Source organism: Cariama cristata, unplaced genomic scaffold (assembly GCF_000690535.1).
Source record: "Cariama cristata isolate BGI_N322 unplaced genomic scaffold, ASM69053v1 scaffold18888, whole genome shotgun sequence".
NCBI lineage: Eukaryota > Metazoa > Chordata > Aves > Cariamiformes > Cariamidae > Cariama > Cariama cristata.
Genome location: NW_009633118.1, coordinates 13,527 through 37,157, shown reverse-complemented (window position 1 = coordinate 37,157; position 23,631 = coordinate 13,527). Strand labels below are relative to the sequence as shown.

Below are 23,631 nucleotides of genomic sequence, written 5' to 3'. Positions count from 1 at the left end.
ACCATGCAGGGCAATAGTATTGGATGCTGTCACTGGTTTCTAGCTGCTTGTAGAGACATCCAGAAATTCTGTGCTGGAATTCAGATCTCATAGGAATAGCTAGACTATAGAAAACCAAGCCAGCTTAGTGGCCATACAATGACTAAGAAGTGTTCTCTGCAACTAAAGTGAACACGTGGCTTATGAAACACTGAAAGCAGTTACCACTTTTGCCACTATTGCAATAGTTTCTAACATTTTATTCTGGGCTGTTGTATATATTGCCATGTATGATTTGTGTCTTCATTAAAAGCAAATTGTTTTTTTTTTTTCCTCTTCACTCTCATTTCCAAAAGAATCTGAACTGAATTTATTGTGTCTTCTGCAAAGCTGATTTTGACGTTAGATTTACACTGGTAGCAGATACCTAATGGGCAGTATAAATATTTTCCAAGTCATAAATAATAATTCTTTCATAAATAAAATGTCTTAATGAATAGCTGTATATTTTGAATCATGTAATTTTCTTGGAAGTGGAATTCTAAAGTGAATAAAGCATTATATTTTTACGACTTCAGGTCTTTTTATTTCAGATGTGAGTATACTCTATAAACACAGCCTTATGTATGGCATAAATATGTTTCTTTTATTGGATTTGCTGTAGAAATGGAAACCTTTTTTTGCTTAAATCTGTTTGTTCCTGAATTGTAAAAATGTAATAGTGATAGTTTATTGCCTGTGCTCTGTGAATGCAGAGGCAGAGCTATTAGGCTCCCAGCGGGAGCTATTTATAGCTTGACATTGAGTACTCCTTTCTATATCGGTGCAGCTGCACCTACTCACACAAAAAGTCAGCTATAAAATACTTCGAGTATTTCTTTTTTCTTTCTCTTTTTACCTTATCCTTATTCACGTGGGTGTTACTTCAGGTTATTTGAGTTCAAGCCAGAAAGACCAGAATATTACTGAGAAGAGATTAATCTTGCACAACTAAGGAAAGAAATAGTCTGCCCAGTTTTTCTTTTACATGGATGAACTGTTTAATACAGGAAGGGAAGAGATTATATGAGGGACAGGAGCATGTACATGGAGTGGGATTTTCTGACAAGCTGGCAGTTGTATAGTGTGCAGTTGTCCAAGAGTATGAGGTTATATGTTATGATATGAAGAAGTAAAACGGTGCAATGGATCTGAGGACAGAAGAGCAAGGGAATAACACACACATGCTGTCCAAGTGTCTGAATAAAGGTGGCCATATATGAAAGCTTAATAAGGAATGTTTTCAACAGTCATATTTAGCCTTGATGTTTCCATAGAAAGGATGGAAGATGACCACCAACAGTAATGTTTTCTCACTTGTTCTAGACTTTCAGTATTCCTTTTTATATATTTATATATTTATGTGGTGTTTAGAAAAGCGGGTTTCTGATCTCAGTAGGGGATTCTAGGTCCTTTAGTGATGCAGATAATGACAGCTGATCCATAGTCAAATTTGTTAGTATCTTTTATTTTGCTTTTAAAGAACTCATAATATTAGGTAAAGGTTATGTTTTTGTAGTGACTCCTTTGGTTTCCTCAGTACAAGGTTATGTTGTGTCCCATATTCTGCATTTCCAGCTCTTAAAACTCTTGTGTCTTCATGTATGTATGTGTGTGTCTGAACCAGGCCACATGTGGCAACTACAGTGGTTACTCTGTGTAATAGCATAAACAGTAGACTTCAACTGTCACCTCAGAATTGATGGAGCACAAGGACCCTACATTCAGGGTTTACATTCATGACCCTACCTATCAGGTTTAATACCTGTTAACTATTTTCCAGTGTGGTCCATTTAATCCATTTAACTAATTATTATACTGATACTATTGAAGAGGTGATGGCTTCATTTTGTTTTCAGCAGTTACGGATTTCCTTGTTAGACTTTCCTTAACAATCTAATGATCAAGATAATTCTGATTTTCTTAAATGTATTTCTGTGTTACTTGGGACGTGATGGAGCTTTTTATATCCATATCCATCTGTCTGTATACTTTCTAAGAGTGCTTAACTGGAGTTATTTTTATGTCCTTATGGATGGAGTATGTATCTAAAATATTTAAAATCACACTGAGTGGGAGGAAATTGTTTGGTTTTTACAATTCAGTAAAATACTGGGTTTATGTTTCATGGTTTATCATTGATGTAATTATTCTGATAGGTATAAATTATTTGTGCAGTTCAGTGTGAGTTTATATTGCTGCTCTACTTATGATTGAAGAATAAGAGAAAAGCCATTTAATGCTGGATATTAAAAATGTAAAAAATCAAACGTTCTTACGACGACAGACATTTGTTACTCCTTTTTTCTTTTTTTTGTCTAGTCAGCTTGCTACACTGTCGTTTGCCAAACGTGTGGGAATATTGCAGCATTTTCCTCCTGTGAAATATGCGGAACCATATTCAAATTTTAGAGTGGCTGGAGGCAAGATAGTTTAACTGAATATAATCATTATCTTAAACGGCGTTATGTAGTTAAACAAGTGCCAAGTCTGAATGGAAGCTTCAAAGAGGTGTACATACTTAAAGCATGTATTCGAGAGGTATGATCTCAAGGTCTTGCAAGTGCTGAAGAGAAAATGTGTTGATCGGTATTGTTAAGAAAGACCTTTTAAAAAAATACGAGCGTGGTGATTGTCACCATTGGTGTTACCATATCAGGTTGACAAGATGTGCTGGGCAGTTTCTGTTGGATTACTTTTGTAGGGTATAAAGATTTAAAGGTTCCATAGTTAATTTCGTATTTTTAAAACTTTCCAGTACATTGTAAATTCAGAACAAAATTCTTGATCTTGCAATGCAAGAGAATCGATATATGAGGGTATGTGGTCTATGTAGCTGTCATACACATACAGTTTCTGTCATGTATTTGGCTGCATTTCAAAGAAGTAAGCCTTCTGCTGGGGCTCTCAGGGCCATGTACTAACAGGTCTCCATGCTCAGCACTGCAGCCTCTCTTTGTGTGAAGTGGTGTGCTGGGTGGTCTGATCAGATCGCAGGTCAGATGCAGCTGGTCAGTCTGATATGCAAAGCAGAAGAGAGGCTATGACGGTTGCATTACAAACAGCTGCTGCAGCAAAGTCATTGAAAATGGGACTGGATCAGTCTCAGGTATAGCATATGAGAGTTGGCAGTCTGTATCTAATGCAAAGAGGTGGTAAAATTACTCTTCTCCGGTGTCTTCTTCAGCACCATAAGCAGCTATATGGCCGTTCTCTGAGGACAACTCATCTTTTCAGATGAGAGTGCAACAGGGAGGAAAGCAGAGTGTTACAGACTCGGAGCATAAGCAAGCTGGGTGGTTAGAACCAGCCAGGATAGTTTCAACCACGCACAAAAAGTTTTCTGACCTTCATCAGTTGTCTCTCTGTCACCTGATGTGGGACCCATGACATATTTAGTACCCCCATCTTCTGCTTTTTCTCTGGAGTTAATAACTTTTTCCTTACTTGTTTCCCTTTAGTTATTTTCATTTGGAAGAAGAACAGTGCCTATGACAATGGAGCAACAAATAAAAGTTACCCATATTAGTCTAGGTTCTATTAAAAAAATAGGTTTATAATGTAAATACAGTATGATTCAAATATTTATAATAATTGTTACAATATTGCTTGAAAATATTTTTGTATATGGGAGTAGGCCATTTTATCCAAATAATTGAGTCATTTGGCACATTTGATGCATACACCATCGTTGACTTATTCTTTGTATTTTTTGAGGTATTTTACTGGTTTAAATGCTAGAAGAAACAGAAGAAGTGCAAGACATTTTCACATAGTTTAACATTCATTTCACTAGCCTGGTGAGGTTTTGTGATAAGTTTCTAAGGGGCAAGAGGGGATTAAATAATGAAGCCTAACTGGCACGTAGTGCTTGGGTTGTTCAGTGCAACTTTAGTGTGATAGCTTCGCTGAAGAAAACTTGAGTGCCTACCACACAAAATCAATTATTTAAGAGCTCATTTGTATATAATTGCTTAGGGTGCTTATAAATTTTCCACGTAACAGAAATATTTTATAATAGAGGTTGGTTATAGAATTTGACCTCACAAAAATACTGCTTTTTTTCCTATTTTTGGAAAGGCTGTTAAGCTATTTTGCAACAAACTGCTTAACTTCTGAAACTATAAAATATCTAGAGGGCTTCCAATAGAAAGATGCAAAATAGTGTCATTCATAACAATAAGAAGTGTTCTGGTAGCTTCAGTCAAACTGATGAAAATACACACTTGGATTTTTCTTTTTTTGCCATCTTTCCCTTCTCCCTTGATTTAACAAATTCCTGTGTATGTAAAGGCTCATCTAGTAACCTAGGTATTTAATCTTAATTTAATTTAATACATTTATACAGTGGGTAACTGGGTATACCAACTTGCAGTCCTTTCAGTAATAAATACTATAAGAGATGCAACAGAGAATTCCCTAGGTAAAACACACAAAAATTAATTAATTGGATATTTGTTCCTGTTCCAGTACAGATTTTTTCTCAGTACTAATTTCACCAATAATATCTCCATAGTAGACACAGTCTATATATGTTTCTGTAATACTTTGCTTCAGCTGTAGAAGTAAATAGCCAGCAGAGGGAGCACAAATTAATTTATGATTTGGATTTTAAAAAATGCTAATAAAATGGCTAACACATTGGTGATGCTTATTGTGGAAAGCAAATAACAAATGAGTAATATGTTTATATTCAGTGAGGGACCAGAAGGAAGGCGAAAGTGTCTGAACATTTGAAACAAATGTTTTTCAGTTTCTGCAAGTGAACTGTAAATAAACTCTGATGAATTGAAACCATAAAATCACTTGATTTACAAATCCATCTGAAAAATGAGAATTATTTTTCACAACTTTCAGGTTCTCATAGTTAACCATAGATGCCTCCCCAAAATTTTGTGGTGGTTGTTAGTATTACAGAAGCTTTATGCTCTTGTTGATATTTGAATCAATAGCCTAATTCATTTAGACAGTAAGATGGTACTTTTGCTCTCTGGCTGAAGATCTCTCCTCTCTGGCAACCAGTGAGAAGACCCAGGAGAATGGCATGAAGATGTACCAGGGGAGGTTTAGGTTGGATATTAGGAAAAGGTTTTTCACTCAGAAGTGGTTGAACACTGGAACAGGCTGCCCAGGGAAGTAGTCACGGTGCCGAGCCTGAGAGTGTTCAAGAAGCATTTGGAGAACACCCTCAGACACATGGTGTTAATTTTGGGGTTGTCCTATGCAGAGATAGGAGTTGGACTCGATGATCCTTGTGGGTCCTTTCCAACTAAGGACATTCTATGATTCTGTGAATTCATTATGTGGTATTAGGAAGAACAGGCCAGGAGCTGTGTTCATATGATCACTCATGAAGTGAGACTGGGTTCGCTGCAGTGGCTCAAGAAAAGCAGCTGTAACATTCTTCTAACTTAGCTACCACAAAGCTCATCTGGTTTCATAAGACCTTTGGGAGGTTCTGCTCAAAACCATAATTTTGATCATGAGCTATAATTTGTATCTGTCACAGTCCAGAGGTCAGAACAGGATACTGGTCTACAAACAGAAGCGGCAACTGTATTTAAAGAATGAAAAATCACTTGTCGGGTCCACAAATTGATGAGGATGCTTAAACAGGCATTGAAGCAGATGAGCAGCACAATCTTTATGGCCGGAAAGAGGAAAAATCTAGTGTTTGGTATCTTTTAAAAAGGCTATCCAGTATCTGTATCTTTTTGCTAGTTTTTATGAGAGACTAAGCATTAAAAAGGATGGAAAAGAAGCCAAAGGATACAATAAGAAGAAGGTGTTTATTCTCACTCTGTTCGTGTTTTGAGCTGATAGGTGAAGAGGAAGACACTAAACTGAGGAAGAACATGAGCAATTATCATAGATTACTACTGTGGAAGAGGGAGGAAATAAAATACGAATGAAGTAAGAGAAGCATCCTTTTATATGCAGTGTGACTTGTATCTGAGCCAAAACATTTATGAATCTCAGTTTTATGACACTTTCACAATAAAGGTGCAATCTAATTAGGTGATAGCAGAAATTCAGATATCTCCATTCTTTCAGTAGGCTTGAACAGGAGGGGTTGGTCCCAGGAAGAGGACTGGCTACACAATAGAGCTGAGTATTCGGGAGAGTGTATATTGTGTGAAACAAAATATATTCAAATGTGTACCCATAGCCTTCTCCTCAAGAGGCTGTATTGCCATTCTCTTACCAAAAAAAATAGTCTATGCACTAGTGGTAGTTGTGATTGTGTGACACACGGTAACAAAATGCACTACTTTTAGTCTGGATAATAGAGAGAACACCAAGTGAGGAGCAATTTGCCATGACATGGTCATCTGTGATGATAACAGTTCGTTCTCTGTGGCTCAGGGGGCTAGGGTGTGAGGAAGCTCTTGCAGGAGTGGGATAGGGTAAGACCTGCTGTGCAGTGGGAATCTTCAAGATTTTACCTCCTTCAGTTTCAGGGCCACAGAGAGAATGCATGACATCCCAAGCACATACGTTAGACCAGACAGCGAGCTTTGTACCAGCTTGAGAGGGAAGAACAATGTTCAGGAAATGAAGCTGTTCCTTCCTTTATAGAATGATTTCAGAGAGTTCTATGGTCCACTTACTTGGTACACATGAAAAGAGGATCAGCTGGGCGCCTGTAGGATGTAATGGAGGCTTAACAGTTTTGTGAAATAGGTACTATTTTCTCTGTTTGATAGCTGATAACAAAAATACTACGTCTTTTTTTTTCCAGGAAATGTTTTCCTATCTGTCAAGTGAGCTGAAGAAGCTGGCAGATAACCACAATGAGAGACTGTTAGACACACCACATAATCCCATTTCCTTAGGTAATTGTTGGGTTTTATTTTTTTAAAAAAATCTAATATGCTTTACATTTATAATGCACTTTCACATACAGTTCCTATATATTAAACACTGTACACTACACTCCATTAAATTGTTCTTAGACTGATATTAAATGATTGAACCCAATAAGGTAACCTACTATAAAAGTAGAGTAGTGACATGGGCCCTTTATTTTTTTACAAAATTGCTCCTGTCCAACATACTCATTTATTGTAATCAAGGCAGGCAGAAGATGTTAGCATGCAATAGTACTTTCTGAAAGAGTAGATTTAAAAATAAATTAGGGTATAATTATTTTACCCAGCATCTTATAGTGCTTTAAAAGAGATTACGGAATTCCTACTCAAGGTATTTGTTCTAACGAAAAATTCTGCTGAACACCAAAGTAATATTGCCTACCTGTGCAGAATCTGTCTTACAGGTAGTCTAACCAAAGAATTAATCTATGACAACTGTGGGAAAATTAAAAATTATGAAATGTAGTATTCATAGTTCTTTTTTTCTTTATATCTGAACACAAATATTTGGCTAGATTTTTATTGTTGGAAAACAACTTGTCCTCTGTGGTGGTTCTTTGGAGAAAAAGAAGCTTTGAAATAGTTCTAACCTGACCTTTTGTTACTTTAGCCATGTCACTGAAGGATCTGGATGAAAATAATGATGATGCTGTTACCCAGCTTGGATCTATGCTTTTCACAAGACAAGTTTCTGGAGCAAGGTGAGGATGCTATGAATTTGAAAAATTTAGAGGGTTGTATTAGCATATATTTTATGAATTCCTATAATATTTGTTTTGTACCAGTTGTCTAATGATTACAGATTACAGTCTGACAATAAGAAGTCAGAGAGTAATACACCCTTCTTCATCACTGTTATCTACTAATAATGTCTACCTGCCTGAGTTAGCAATGAGGCCCCCTTTGTTAGCTTTGGTAGGCTAAATAGATAATCTGTGCCCATTTAATTTAGTGTTGTTATTCCCTAGTACCCCTTGGTTTCATTTAGTTTCCAGCTGTTGTCTGATCTTACAGTTAAGTTGTAAGCTACTTAGGGAAGATTTTTGTTTTGTTTATTGCAGCACAAATATGGTTGTGCTAGATGTCAGGGGAATAAGCTGTTAATACCCTACATAGCTTTTTGTCATATGGAAGAAAATCCTGCTTTCTGGAACTAACTGTGTTTAAAAAAAAAAAAAAAAAAAAAATTTAAAATCTACAACTTGAGCCAGTCTGAGCTGAATTTATTCATAGAGACACTGGTACATGGAAATGCAAGCCAAATAATTTTTAATTGTTTTGATTTAAACCTTTTAGAAGAAGAGAATGATTTAAAATTTGGTTTGGCAGGATTCCTTAATCTGAATATTACTGCTGCCATGCTAACTTCTGCCATAGACTTAATGTCATTTTTTTGTAGCAGAGCTGAATGTTTCCACATCAGAAGGTATGCTTCATTAGCTTGGATTATTCCACTTCCTGCACAGATGAATGACAGTAAATCTATATGTACTGTAGTTAGATGCTCTTTTTAATTTGCCTGTCCTAACCTTGGCTTGTCCTGCAATTCCAGCCATCTTTGGCTGAAATGATTCAAGAGGTTCGATTATTGAAGTTAAAATTCTCCAATTCTCTGCCTGATAGAAAAGTTTCAGGTTTTTCGGTTTTTTACATAAGCAATTAATTCTTCTGTAGTGTGTACACTGTTTGACCTGGCTTTTCAACAGATTTTAAATGTTACGCTTGTGCTGAATGTTAGTGGTAGGAATAGCAACTCCCTACTTCGCTAGCATACAGGCTTTTGCATAACCTGTGGTGAGAGCACTTGGACAGAGGAAGGATCTACGAATCCTAGTGGTATTTGTCTGAATGCAATTTCTTTTATGAACTGCAGGGAGTGTCTCCATAGAGGTAGTAAATTCTTATCAATTGATTGACATTAACTGCTTGTGTAGGATTTAACTATATCCAGAAGGTGAGTTGTTCCTTTAACAAGTAAGGGTGTGGATTAGGGTTTTTATTTATCGGGGAATGGATATGTACTGAAAGTGCTGATAAATAGGGTGTAATAGGTAGAGGTTCTTAGTACGAGGAAGAGGTAAAAGTGGTGGCAAAAAGTATCACCGACAAGGACGGAATGAATATGAGGTTAACATCATAGGATGGGGGAAAAGGGAGATGCAGTAGAGAGGAAGGGATGGGAAGAAGTTGGGATCCTGAGCCCTCTGAATCACCTGAACCCAGACTTTTTTGGACTGCAGCACACCATGCCAAGCAGATGTCTGCGCTAAGGCTGCTGGTCAGTATGGTGATCCCAGGGAGCTCAGGGTCACCAGGTTGCCTAAGGAGGGGTGAACTGGCCCAGCTCAGAGACAGAGCAGGTCAGATAGGGCTTTTTATGGAACAGGAAAGTTTGCTGCAGATGTCTTTTCCTCACACGCTTGGGGAGTTCATAAATACCAATAGTAAAGACTGTAAAAATTTAACTGAAGAGGGGAAGGGACAGATGCATATGCACACAGACTTCAGCTAATTCAGAATCTGCTGCTACTGTCACTCATAGTGATGCTTGGGCACTAACTTGGAGAATGCCTGATCTAAACCTGCTTACATTAATTTGTTTAGAGTTAGCAGATACTACACTGTTATAGGAATTTGTGTAAATGTGTTCATCATAGGGTATCACATAAAATATCCAAGGCATCTTTAACTGAATCATAATTCTGTTTGTTTGTTTCAGGGTTGTTCCCTGTGGGTCTGTGCAAACAGTGAATAACTACACTTTTAAAGGCTTTATGTCACATGCAAATGACTATCCCTGTGCTTACCTCAATGCTGCCTCAGCAATTGGAATTAAAAAGCAAGATGTAGATATATTCCTAAAAAGACTCGACAAGTGTTTGAAGACTTCTAGAAAAGAAGCAAAGAAAGAAAAAAGTGTAAATGAAATAAGTAATTCTAATACAGGCACAGAACAACTTGAAGACTAGAAGATACAGATTTAGTAACACAGGAAGATACACTTTTGTTTGAAGTATGTCAGGTTTGTATTGGGTTAACGTGAATCTGCAGTGCAGAAAATTTTATTCCTGATCTGAAAACAACAACAACAAAAAGTTAGGTGAAATTCAGCTTTAAAGAAAGTAGGTGATATTCTCTCCAAGACAGAGGGACAGATACAAGTCTTTTTGCAGCATATAAATGCACTTAATATCTGCCAAGGTAAAGCTTTACATTCATAAAGACCTTGAGTTGGCCTTTCAGTCTGTGGGTCACTGTTTGGACCAGTGTTCAGCAAATCACAGAATGCTTATTCACACATTTTTGATTAACAAGATTTCCTGTGGCAGTGATGGAGTTCCTTCCTAGGTATAGACCATCCAGCAGGAAATGTTTCACTGTTTTCAAAATATCTCGTTTCTCATAAGCATACTTGCCACTTTTCGTTTCTTTTCAATGATTTATATAAGTGTTGGACTAGCCCTTACTAAATACAATGTTAAAACTGCATGGGGAAATGATAGAGTTGGAACAGTAGTGTTTTCAGGTGCTCTCACCTCTCAAGAGCTGCCTCGAACAAAGCAGCCCTCAGTGGCAAAAAAAACCCCTAGAATACCTCATATCCTGTCAGTACTCAGCTCTTGAAAGCATTTGCATAGTTCAGCAACCCAAAGGAATTTTAAAAATTAAAGCAAGGGGTTATGGAGTGGAGAGGTACAGTCATCTTTTTTCTTTCCCTTTTTTCCATTTCATCTTTTATTTGATAGGACTATCAGGTCAGAGACCCACTGAAAAGGAGGAATGCCTTGTGGGATTAGTGCAACAGTTTCAAGAGCCAGTGAGACCTGAGAATATTTTGGTATTTTTAGTCCAGTCCTGTTAAAATTTATAGACTTCTATTTCTGAAGTGACTCTTGCCATTGGCACTGTTGCTTCTGTAGCTGTGTGCAGTTGCTGATTTGAATTCATTAAGCAAACAATAGATTCAGAGTCTGTTCCCGAAACAAAGGTTCCATATCACTGGAGTGACAGTGCTGTAGGTTGCAAAACTTTTAACTATTCTTAAATGCAGTTACTACATTGTATATAGTTTTTATGTCATATACTGTTCAAAATGAGCTTAATGTTCAAAGACATTTTCTTTGCCTGTCTGTGATGTAGTAATACTTGGGACACCACCATTAATGAGTTCTAAGTGTCAGGAAGTACTCGAACTGTTCTGTTTGGTGGGATCTGAGACATGTATCCTTTAGAGCCCTCTGTAAATTGCTTAATCAAAATAGTGGTGGTTTTGAAAGGATTGTCTATCCAGTGTGTTCAAATTAATTGATACAAGCGCTGATGTTAATATGGAGAAGATAATAGTATGCTAATCATCATGAAGGTGCTGTCACTCAGTGAGGTCCATTGTATTTTAAGCTTAAATTGAACTGCTGTCTCTACATTCTTATTGCTACAGTTACACGTTAGATTGATTAAAGCTTGTCAAGGTATGACTCCCCGGACTGTAGTCACAGTTGTTATTTGCTGTATAAACACATCCTAGGAGAAACGTAATATAACTTGGCCACTGAGTCCTTGTAGCTATAAGGAAATGTAAATTTCTTTACTTTGTCTCTCTCAAAAAAAACCCCCCCCCCCCCCCCTTTTTTTTTTATTAAGAGTGTGCTATACCTCAGTTTTTCCAGTCAGTAAAGCTCTTCCACAAGCTTGGGAGCCAAAACTCTGCAGCTCACTGCCTCAGCGTTCTGTATATTGGAGCAGCCAGTGAAAACCGCAAGGCCTTAGTAATACCTCTCTTCCTCGTTTTCGATATCGTCGTTCTGTGCCTGAATGAGTATAAATTATTGGTTTAGATGACTAGTCACATAATATGAACATTAGAACTATTGTTACGAGAGTTTAGGGAGGTGTATGGTAGCAGCTAAAATAAGTATTTGATGAATAATGTCCTGAAAACGAATAAAGAAAACAGCAGTTGCCTTCTCTTGGAGGAAGAAACCTCTACATTTTATGTTCTCATAATAAATTGTCTGCTGCAAATAATTCACTCACTTCTACTATAGATTGAACTGCTTTCTCAGGTAGTGTTTTTCCTGTGTTCAAAATGTTTCCCATTTGAAATCAAAGCTGAAAATTGCAACAAATCTCTATAAACAAGTATCCAGGGAAAGAATTAAGTGATTTATTCTGATTTTGACCTTTTAAACCTTTTTTTATTTAAAAAAAAAAAAAAACAAAACAAAACATTTTAAGATGATGGCTTTACTTGCAAAAAAACCCCACATTTTTAATTTGTGTGTCATTACATCTCTTTGCAAATCTTAGTGATGCCACCTGAAGTTAGGAAATTTAAAGTATTTTGAGAAATATGTCCCATAGTGTTTATAAACTCTTGAACTAAATATTTCTGTTTTGTTACTTTGGTAAGCTGGTGTACCAATTTTCAGTTTTGTTTGCTTGTTTGTCCCCTTAAATGTCTTCAGTTAATACTAAATTTTTAGAGACAGAAGCATTATATAGTGTTATTATAAATATAATGACATTTAAAATAATTTGAATGGCAATATACTTTCAAGTGTATGGAGAAGAATTGGTTATTTAGGAGATTCAGTGGATAAGAAGTATTTTTCAAGGAAGAGTATAAATCACTTATTCTCTATTCACTAATATATATAATAAAGTAGTGAAATAATATTGGAACATACACCAATGATCAGAGTTTTCATTTCCTTTGTGTAACAGATATGGGGAGATTTCATGGCTATGGCAGGTCTCACCCACTAAAAGTAGTACTGTGAAAGATAGCAATAGTGTGGACATAGATTTGTCAAACTATATTTAGTCAGTCAAATATATTAACAACATTTGCCTTCTATTGAGATCTTTCTAAGATTGTACAGTGAAGTAAGGAGCTTCTTAACTTAATTAACTGTGCGGTCCTTTTCCTAATCTCTGCATAGGCACATGTTGCTAAAGGCTTCCACATACCTCAAAAAACTCTAAGGGCCAACTCTCTGTCTCCAGCATCCACATTACTGGTGACACATCTAGGAAGGCTGCCTGGGCTTCAGAATACACGTGGGGTTTGTGCAGCAAGGATCCTTAGTAGAAGCACCGAGAACAGATGCCCACTTAGTACAGCCATCTCACAGCTACTCTGTAGGTAGCTGCCCATCTCTGTCATCTTCTAGGTCACAGCATGTTACCAGCCGTGAAACAGGAATGGGCAAGCACTTGAACTATTCCAGAAGAACTGAGGATTCAGAGAGAGAAATCGGGAGGTTACCATTCTTGCTACCTAGTCTGCTGCTCTGCCAAGAGTTACTGCCCTGTAGCAGAGGTAGCAAAGCGATCTGTCCGCTCAGAAGGTGCCAGTGTTCATACAATGTATTAACAAATACTGAAACTGAGGTGTGTTTGAGCATTGCAGGTATGAAAAACAGTGGCTGTAGAGCTAGCACATCTCCCATTCTGCTTCTGCAGAACGTGTGTTCCGTGGATACCTGCTCCAGAAGACAGTGGCATTTGGCAACCGGGCAGGGTATGTGCTTATGCAGAGACCCCTCAGATTGCTGCAGTTTGAATTGCCAGAGTGACTTTCCTTCCTTATGGTGCCTGTAACTGTTCTGTGAGATGCTTTTCTTTCTCTCTGATACTACATCTTATGCTATCTGAAGCAGATGGACTTGCCTTATAAAAATAGCACTAGGATAATACAGTGCAAGCAAACTGACACTGAATGACCCATCTCACAGGCCCACTCTTAGTTTACTTCTTTTGTAGTATCTGAGATAATGAACAAAACGAAGGACTGTTTGAGCAATAATACTGCCTTTTCACACTTTGTTCGTAACGATTGCCTAAGATACAAAGCAAATAAAATCTACCAGATGCAGCAAATTCTCTTGAGCCTAAGAAAGCAAAATTGTAATGTTGCAAATGTAAATGCTGGCATTGCAGCTTAATACACATATAAACTGAGCAATCTATATTGTGCCATCATCATTTTTTAAGAAAGGCTGGAGCCCAGAGACTAGCAAATGTTCTCATCTGCAGTGTATCAGCAGTTCTCAGTCTTCAGCTGCTGTATAGATAATAATTCTAATTGAAGAATCATTACATGAATCCATATGTGAATGATAGATGGGCTATAGCCATTTGTTCATGATGGTTTAAATATTGAGTTGCTGTTTTCACTTTTATTAGGGGTGATTAGATTGCCGCCTTCTTTCTTTTTTTTTTTTTTAAATGCAACATTTTAATCAACCTGGCCTGACAGGATTTGGAATCTGAAGGAAAAAACAATTTCTGTAGCTGACAATTTTTTTTAAACAATAGCTATTTAAAGGCTTGAATTGGTTACAAAGTGACTCTCCACAGAGAGAACCTTTGTTCAAATGTTTTTAATTCTGAAACTAGTCCTTGAAAAATTGTGCTTTATGTGCTCTGTAATAATTGTTTTTCATGTATTATGCTTTTTTCCCTCAAAGATAACAGCACACACTTTAGTGCAGTTTAAGAATTCTTTTTCAAAATCGTACTTAAAAAGGCATTTGCTCTGTCACTCATCCAGCAGCTGTCATATCAAAGAACTAGTAATATATTTATCTTGATGGATAAGCTTCAGTGTTCTGGACCAAGTTCAGTGTAACTGGACCAAGTTTTCAATACTCCTTTGGGGATCCTAAAGTCAAGTTCATGATCTAATTAAGATTGGTGTGATAATTATATCTGCTGCTGAACAGGAGTCTTTCATCATGCCACATTTCAACTAAATTCTTTAGTGTGGCATCAAAGCTGATCCAGTTCAGAAGCTGAATTGCTTTCTTAACATAGGTGGTGAAATTTAATTTGCCTTTAGATCCTGGATTCAAATCCAGGGAGTCAGCTATAGCAAAATGAGAACTGCTTTATTTTAACCTAATGTGAATAGAAAGAATACAGTGGTTTCATCTGGGTGCTACCTTTCCTATTACTTTTTCTCAAAGAGCGGCAACCATCTTACACTTACTGCTGGCTGGGGCGGGGGGAAGTTGGTCTTGTACAAATAATACGACAGCAACAGAGGTGTGTGCGTTATTAATCTTTCTCTAGGCATCCCAAGCAGGAACACACCACTTCATTGGGAATTCAAAACAAACATGTAGTGTTTCTACTGATCCAAAAGCCATTTCTCAGGCACATTTCTTGCGATCGAAGGGTACCAGAGGGGCACGTGGCCAAAACACAGGGAAAAGGAACAAGGTCTCCAACATTTTGAAAGGTTTCCAGATTGGTTATATATGTTCAGCTTTTGCTTTGTATAAAGCTCATATTGCTATCTAAATTCTTGAAAAAAATGTTTGCAGCCATTCTCATCCATTACCTAAACTGTTTCTGAACAGAATTCAGTGCGGTGACACCTCCGTAGGTGCTGGGGCAGGGTGTGCCGCTCCGGCATTGCTCTCATGCAGCCGTGAGGTCTGGCTGCAGGAGGAGAATTCCGTGCCCAAGCAAGGGAAAGTATTCCTGCTTTGCTTTGATATTGGGCTGCCAAGCAGATGTGACAAGGAGAACTAGTTTGCAGACACAAATACTGTTGAGTAGTTAATCCTATAACTAGTCTTTCTGGAGTCTGAGAAACTGTAGATTTTTGCTTAGTTTGGTCCGTAATATGTCAAATGAGCAATGTAGCTATTGAGGGAAGAAGAATCTGTCAAACGTAACTAAAAAGAAGCATCTTTTTAAAAAATTCTGCAACATATTGTATAAACTCTTGATTAAATACAAGTCGTCTTACTATTCTCATTGTCTTCTGTATCCCTCTGTAATGAAGCTACAATGCAGATCCTGGCTTCTGATTCTGTACAGCATCTATTTCAATAGTGGTGGAGGAATTGCAAATGGCTTAGTGGGTGGAGAGGCTTCAGATACAGCTAAAGATACATTTTTTTAAATGGAAGATGAGGAAAGTGTCTAGGATGTTTATAAAAATAGAAATAGCCTGAAATACTTGCTGTGCAGCTGAGGAGATAGTGAGTCTCCAGCAAGATCTGAGTATTCATAGTAAAGTCTTAACCCACTGCATAGTGCAAGCACCAGAGAATACTGTCAAAATACAGCTCTCATTTCATCACAGTAGTAGCCTGCCCTCTAAAAGTATTAATTTCTAGAACTCTGTTCTCCCCTCACCCCACTGAGTATTTTGGGGGTTTTTTTAGCAGACTCTGCTGTACTAGTGCATCAGAAAAAGGATGGGGAGGGGGGAAGGATGCCTACCAGCGTATGGCCATCCCCACTGATGCAGGACTTTGTATGCAAGAAGTCAACTGGAGCACACAAAGGCAGCAGGTGCAAGTGCACATGCCGCCAGATTTTTTTTGCTGAAGGGTTTATAATCAGTAAATGGATTTGAATATAAAAATGTTTTTTAATAATGATATAACTGATGCTATTAAAACTCAAGCTTGTATTCCGTGCAGATGGCACAAACTGTCACGCTCTGTTTTTCTGTTTGGTTTTGTTTCTAAAAATTTCAACTCAATGTGAAATCTGTGTCAGGGCAGCACTTCAGGTTTCAGAAAAGATGCACACCGTGTCGATCTTCTAGCAGTAGATGATCTTGTCAAGCCCCACACAGTTCCTCTCCCTTCTCTGAAGGCATGCTTAGGAATTTCAGCCTCATTGGCTCCAAGGCCTTTTGAAGGGAGATATTTCTCAGTGACCCTGTCTCTTCAGAATGAATGTTGTGGCTGCTGGAGGTCTTTGTAGGCTACATAGACTCTTCACAGTGCCTTCTGGTGACTTCATGCAGTGACTTCTGGATCCATGTGCTCATTTACAGGTAAATAGTTTTTGATCTCTTTTCGCACCGAGGTGGGCAGGACAAACGCTTCTTTATTGCTCGTACACCCTTACCAGTATTAAAAATCGTGGCAAGTGAAACACTACTGCTGCCGTCAGCAAGGCTGTAAGGCATGTGTGGATTTGCTAATGGAGTGGAGCAGGGCTAAGGGTGTTTCAGCTGCAGTGATGGTATGCCTTGTGCTCCAAATAACAAAATGCCATTGCACCGCTAAGTGAGGCAGGGGCTGCGGTGGCCCTTCTGCAGGTGTAAGCTAGGCAGAAGTGAACTGTGCAGCTGGCCTTGGGTTATTTGGCCTGCTGATCCAGAAGGAAGTTTTGTTTTCTCTTTTCTAGATGTGATGGCTCTGCAGCGGGCTCAGGAAGAAGAGGCAATAACGATGTATTTTTGTCATGGAAGCAAGTAGCTGTGACTCACGAGGCCCCTGGGGCACCACTTAGCAGAGTTAAAAGATGCTGTATTCATTTAGTCGCTATATAACTGCATTTCTGAGTCTCCCTGTTCACTTTGTTCTTGCATAAGCCCCTCTTCCTGCATTTCCAGGCCCTAATTTTCCCCTACCTTGCACTTTCTGTAGATTTTTACATCCGTGCAAGTGGTGGGAAAACTCAGCTCTTTTGATGTGAGAGCATTTAGCATATATGCTGCGTTTACTTGGCACAAGCATAGAAGGCCATAGCAGGGGCATGGCAGCGGGGAATCAAGCCAGTTGTTTACATCTTCCTCCAAAGGACTGGTAGGTCAAACATCCTTCTCCTGTCCACAATACTCTGCCATTAACAGCTGTTAGTGAGTGTTAGCGCATCATATTTTTTCCCCTTCGAGGCTGAGCAAATTATCTCTACAACACTCCAGCACCTTGCTGGGAACATGCCACGATTCTGTTTTCAGAGTGTTTTGTTAATGCTAGTGACCTTGGTGGTGTGACCACAACACCTGCTTTACCTGATAAGATCATTAATTTTTTTCTCTGCAGCCTTTGTGTTGAGCGTAAGCAAATCTTCATTTGTACCTGGAAAACAGTGCCCAAACATCAGCTTACTGGAGCACTGACCTGTATCTCCCAGTATTTTTTAAGGTGTTAAATAGACAATTAGAAGAAATCACTTCAATAAAAGCAGAATGAACACAAGCCTCTCGTTAGCTGCAATGGAGCAAGATGGTATTGGAATCAATCATGCAGCTTTTCAGCTGTCACTCTGCTGCAGCAGCAGCTGTCTGTCAGTCGAGGTGACAGCGGAGAGCTGATCTATACTCTTCTCTGAGCTACAGAGATAAGCTGCACGTGCACAATGATTGTGTTCCCAAAATAAACACATCAGGAAGAGCAGGGTATTTTTTAATGACAAATCTTCTCGCCTTTCTAACAGTACAGCCTTCCTCCTCCTTTGTTAGTTTACCAGGTTGCTGTCACCCTCTGCCTTTTTTCTTACAGCAGTCGTGTGTTCTTCTGCCTTTTACCATACAGGTTTGTTTTTCTGCATGCTGCTGCTTTGTATTTCTGCAGCAGCACCCACCTGCTGCATCCCACCTTCTGCTGCATCCCACCTTCTGTCGAGGTGGGGGCTGTGCACGAAGGAGGCACAGGCAGCTCTGCCTCCCCGGCCAGCGTGACCGCGGCTGGCAGTGCCACGGCTGCAACTGGTGTCTGTAAAGTGCTGACCAGAATTGCTCAGAGAGGTTTAAATGGGTCTGAAACTCGGTGTGGAGTAGAGGAGCTGTAACTCCAGGGCCTGTGAAGAGGCCAGCCCTCCTTCAAGCCTTACCCCAGCCCAGGGTACCCCAGTCCTTACCCTTACTCCAGGGTTTTTGTATTTGCTTTTGCTGCTTTATTGATCAGGCATGACTTTATCTAACGATAAGGTGGCTTCAACTTTCCCCTCCCCACTGTTTGCTCCCATTTTGCTCTTCCTCCACAGCAGTGCTGACATCATGTGCACGGACAGGGCAGTCCTGCAGCTCTTCTCCCTCTTCCTCACCCCTATGCTGGATGTAGAGAAACAGATTTCCTTGGCAGAAATCCTGTGCTATGGCTGTTGCTACATGGCCCCATGCACAAGTATAGCCTGGTCATATGTCCTGCATGATGGGGCTGTTCAGGCTGCTTTGCTCTCCAGTCACGCTGGGATTGAGCTTGCTCCTGTTTTTCTGCCTTACTCTACAGTAACAGGCATTTGTATTTAGGAGTCTATGGAGTCTTGGGTGACCTCATTTCCTCAGTAAAATATAGCAGTGTAAGCATTGTGTCATGAAAGCGCAGGGGATGACAGTGGCTCAGAAGATTGATCGTGTCACCGGTCCAGACTAAGAGCACATACGTCATGAGGGACTTGCTTCAAGGCCTTCCAAAAAGACCAGCAGAAACTAGTAGCTGGCATAAAAGGGGAAAAGCTGATCTCAGAGAAACCTTTACACGTACAAAAAAAAACTAAATCTTTTCGCTTAAAAATTCAGTTTCATTCTTTATTTTATGATCTTGATTGTACAACCCTTGCCTGTATTTTTTAGTTTTGCCTGAGGTCTATAAAGCCTGAAATGGAAAGCATGGATTTCTCCATCATTCTGTGAGATGGAGCTAGGTAAGTATCCTTCTTATTTTATAGGTAAGAAAGTAAAGACAGAAGGATTGCCTCCAACTGCCTTTCGTGTAGCTGTGCTGGTCGATGCTGGTTATGCCCTTTGGTTCCGTCTCAGAAAGCCCAAAGTAGCAGGTCAAAGTCTGATGCCTGAGACGGGTATCTCAGGACACATGCTGTCCCTGTCCTTGTGTCTCTATCTCTAAGGTGTTTCTACTTAGACAAGGATAAATATATTTTTGCTTGAATAAGGTTTGCTATAGGATTCATGAGACCAAATACATTATGGCATATACAGGGGTAAAATCAGCAGCTCCTACTTTCCAGGCTGGTGGTTTTGACTAGCTATCTCCTTTGATAATTTCAAAGGGCCTAAGACAAAAGGAGCTTAGAAAATACAAAGACCTCTGATTTGCTCCCAGAGGTACAGTGGAGGAGCAGGGAAGTGACACTGAGCCATCACCGTTTCTATAGCTCTCAGTTCACTGAATATGCACTACCAGAAAATGCCAGTTTTCAGGCCTGTCAACAGATATTTTTCTTAAGTATTTGAAGTACCTCAGCAATGATAGTTACATAGCCTCTTGCACACTGCCAATCCTACCTTTGAAGTCTGTGGTTTTAGGAAAGTTTAATATAGCTTGCTTAAAGTTAAGGAAGTAACTTACCCACATGCAATGGAAGTCTGGTCATATTATGAAACTTTTTTTTTTTTTTAAGCTGTTACTTGTAGCTTTCCAGAAAAAAAATGTGTCTAAAAAAGTTTTGACAGCAAAAATTTCAGCACTATCTGTTAGTTGGAAACATTAATTCTCTTTCTGGTCCTATCTCAGAGTAGATTTTTTTCTTTGAATTTTAACAGATAGAGAGTGCAGAGCAGCAGCAGCATCTATATACAACGATTTGCTTTGTTTACCAATGAAGTTATAATTTCTGTCCAAACTTAGGGCATTGCTGAGCTCTGCTTTCAATTTTACTGCAAAATCTCAACAAATAAAATAAATAGAAGGCATACAAAAATACCTAAAGTTAAAGGCAAATATTAACAAACCGGTAATTTCTAAGACATTGTTAAAAAAAATAATAATTTAATTTAAACTATTCTCTTAGTAAAAAATAGATGCCATAAATCCTGATCACCTAAGCCACACTTGATCCATACCTACACAAAGTTTCCCTTATGATTTCACGTTTTCCATGAATGCTTTCAGTACACAAACACCTTTCCAAGAATTCTATGAAATCCAGATAATTTTATAGTTAATAGAAATAACAACTGCATTCAGAAATGTCAAATGTAAAAAAAGTTAAGTCGCTTTTCCTTCTAGGTAATATGCACATGCGGTAGATCGAGACATAAACTGTGCACTCTGCGTTTCAGGCCAACTTGTGTTTATGCAAGGGCTGGAGCATCAGTAGGTTATTGATCGCTACCAGGCGGCTGAGCCAAGCACAGGCAGGTCCCAGCAGAATTGTTCACTCTTGCCTGTGCCCTTTATTTAACCAATGGTTAAATGCAAGAAGGATAACCAAAGCATGAGATAAAACAATGCTGTTTAGGAACGCCTATGAACAAATCCAATTATATGTTAATAGAGCTTGCAGGAGCGGGGCCTGATCGTACCGGCTGTTGACAACCAGCAAAGGAACTTCAGGGAAAGCTGAGGCTCTCGCTAGTACTTGGCATCATCCTGGGCAATGACCGCAGGTCCTGATGGACCTTAATCAAATCTCTCCACATAGTGGGAAGCTTTTCCTACTAATGTTTAACCTGTCTGAACTGCAGACAAGTCTGGTTCCTCTAAGTGGAGTTTTCTAGCTAACAGGCTAGCCATAAAAGAAAAAAAAAAAAGGAGGGGGGGCAAATAAAAGAAGACAGGTGCAAGGAATAGACAAATTAATGTGTTTAAATTGTAGGCTTGCTAGGGCAGCAACTGTACTGCTCTATGTTGGAGCCACATGTGCCATTATAGAAACCCCTTCATTGTTGGTAACCATTCCTATAACAATGACAAGTGCTAACTAAAAGCCCCCAGAACAAGCCAAGAAGTCCTATCTTATTTCTAAACAGCTCCTAAGAGCGCTGATGCAATGATGGATCGCACCTTACTTGAAATCTACTTTCCCGAAAAGCACAAGACTGCCAATATTTGTAAGCTTTACTCACACAGGTCAGCAAATATAATAGGCATATATGCAGAGCGAAACACATTTTGATTGATTAGATGGGCTTTGGAGAGAAGGCACCAAGTTCTTTATTACAGATATTTATCTTGTAGTCTTTTCCCCTTGTTAGTGTGTATGGAATTTTTTGCATACATTTTTAAATACTAACAAGTGTGAGAGACATGAGAAAGGCTTTTCAGTGGATTTTCTCTTATTTTAATTGAAAAGGGGTCAGTTACAATGCTGGCCTAATCATATCTTGTTAAGCTCAAACCTATGTATTTTCCAAGTACTTAGGGCATTATTGAGAATCAGCCTAAACTATGTCACAAGAAGTGCAACTAAGAGTCCCATCTTTATAAATATTTCAAGAGTCCATTATAAAAACAAACATCATAGTAGCAGTGGCTTTTCTCTTTCACCTGGATAAGCGTACTTGGGAATATACCAGCGTTTTCCCATCTAAAATGGTCACTTGTTAGGTGGTGCCAACTATTTCCAAATTGGATACAAGGTTCTTCCCATTTGTTCTTCAAGCAAATTCTCCTGCCTGCCTCATCTCTCTGGGAGATCTTCCTCAAAGCCTATTCCTGATAAATATGCAATTCCCAACAGATTCATCTCATCTTTTTATATTCCTTCTTTGCTGCTATGACCTTTAGCGGCTCTTGCGTGCTAGTCTTTGGGTTTTCCCCATGTTCTAGTTGGTTGCAGCCAACTGTCAAGCAGGAACTTCTGGGAATGTGATTCCTATGCCCACAGCTTTGGCTGCACTCCTGAAGAGCTTACCTTTGTCTTTGAACAAAGTTCTTTGATCTTGACTGTATTTTTCCATTCTTTTGGGAAATCGGTCTTAACACTGCTCCAAAACAAATAAATCATTTTCACTCAAACTTATCCTTAATACAACTTTTAAAAAAATCTGCTTTTGAAAGCAAAAGAGAAAATGTAAAGAAAGGAAAAGGTCATATAAATATAACGCAAAGTCAGTCAAACGGTATAGAATAACTATGGTGACCTCAGTCTTTTATCTTAAGCAAGGATATTCTTTTAGCTCATTGATTCAGAATTCAAACTGATAGGTGTTTTCTGTTTTCAGTAACTGCCTGGTTCAGAGCAATATCTTGTTACTCCAGCTAGCAGATATTGTAGTGCTAATTCTCCTGATGCAAGTCATGACGTTAGATTTGCATCGATGGGGAGAACCAGGCTCTCACTATTCAGCTGTCAGCATGGCAGATTACGTTGTCCTGAGCCCTGCGCAGGAGCCAAGAAGTGCCAGTGACTGCTGGACCAGAGCAGGACTGCGTGAGCCTCGGAGCCTCCACACCGGAGATCAACATACCTACTTTTGTAGCTGTGATACTCAGGGTACGCATTTGTATTTGTAGTGGACTTGTTAAGCCTCTTATATCCAGTGCTGCCTGTAAAAAGCAATAGACTTAACAGTGAGGGTATGCTAACTGGAGTACCTCTGGGTTGTGTCTGCGAGCCTGGGTCTGGAGTGGGGCATAACCTGTAAGAGGAGGAAAGCTGCCATCTCCAGCACCCCTGCGGTACAGTATGGCCAGTCCACATCCCTCAGCTCCCACTGGATTCCTGCTAGAGGGTATGTCTAGGCCAGAACACTTTTGGCAAGAGACTGCCTCCCTGGAGGCTGATTTCCTAATAGTCAGAAAGACAGACAGACATGAGTACCTCAAATGCGATGCTGTGCTCCCTAACCCCTTTGAATGGCATCCGCAGCCCCCAGAGCGTTTATAAGGAAGCTGCCAGAAGTCCTTTTGACCTAAAAAATATAGACACCCTGAACCCTATAATATGTCCGAGGGACCAGAGTGCCTCACTCGGAGGTGCAGGCAGCCATGGGAACTCCCCAGCCAGCCCTCAGCTGGGGCACCTGCACCACTCACTTGAAGAGCAGTGGCATCCTTGGAGCACTGCCCCTTCCTTCATGGGTTATGAGGCCACAGGTCATCAACCTATTTGTTCCTTCTGCTCAGTTTAATGAACGTTGAGGGGATTTTTTTTTTTTCTCCTTGGCACACCTGAAAGGATGAAGTACATCCCTTCTCCTCCTCCAGAGGAGGAGACTAAGCCTCAGGCTAAGACTCTTCCCTCAAGGCTTAGAGAATCTCCTGGGGCAAGACTTAGAATAGATTTGTCATTTCCT

General features: G+C 39.3%; 1 protein-coding gene across 1 annotated transcript in view; it reads left to right on the top strand.

Moving 5' to 3' along the window:
• Window positions 1–10,020, top strand: part of SEPSECS (Sep (O-phosphoserine) tRNA:Sec (selenocysteine) tRNA synthase) — a gene marked incomplete at its 5' end in the record, with an annotated part of 23,155 nt that extends 13,135 nt beyond the window's left edge. Inside the window, 3 exons of the mRNA XM_009706640.1 lie at window positions 6,761–6,854; window positions 7,501–7,591; window positions 9,610–10,020. Of these exons, the coding sequence (XP_009704942.1) occupies window positions 6,761–6,854; window positions 7,501–7,591; window positions 9,610–9,859 (435 nt within the window). The remainder of the gene's footprint in view (window positions 1–6,760; window positions 6,855–7,500; window positions 7,592–9,609) is intronic.
• Between the last annotated feature and the right edge of the window lie 13,611 nt (window positions 10,021–23,631).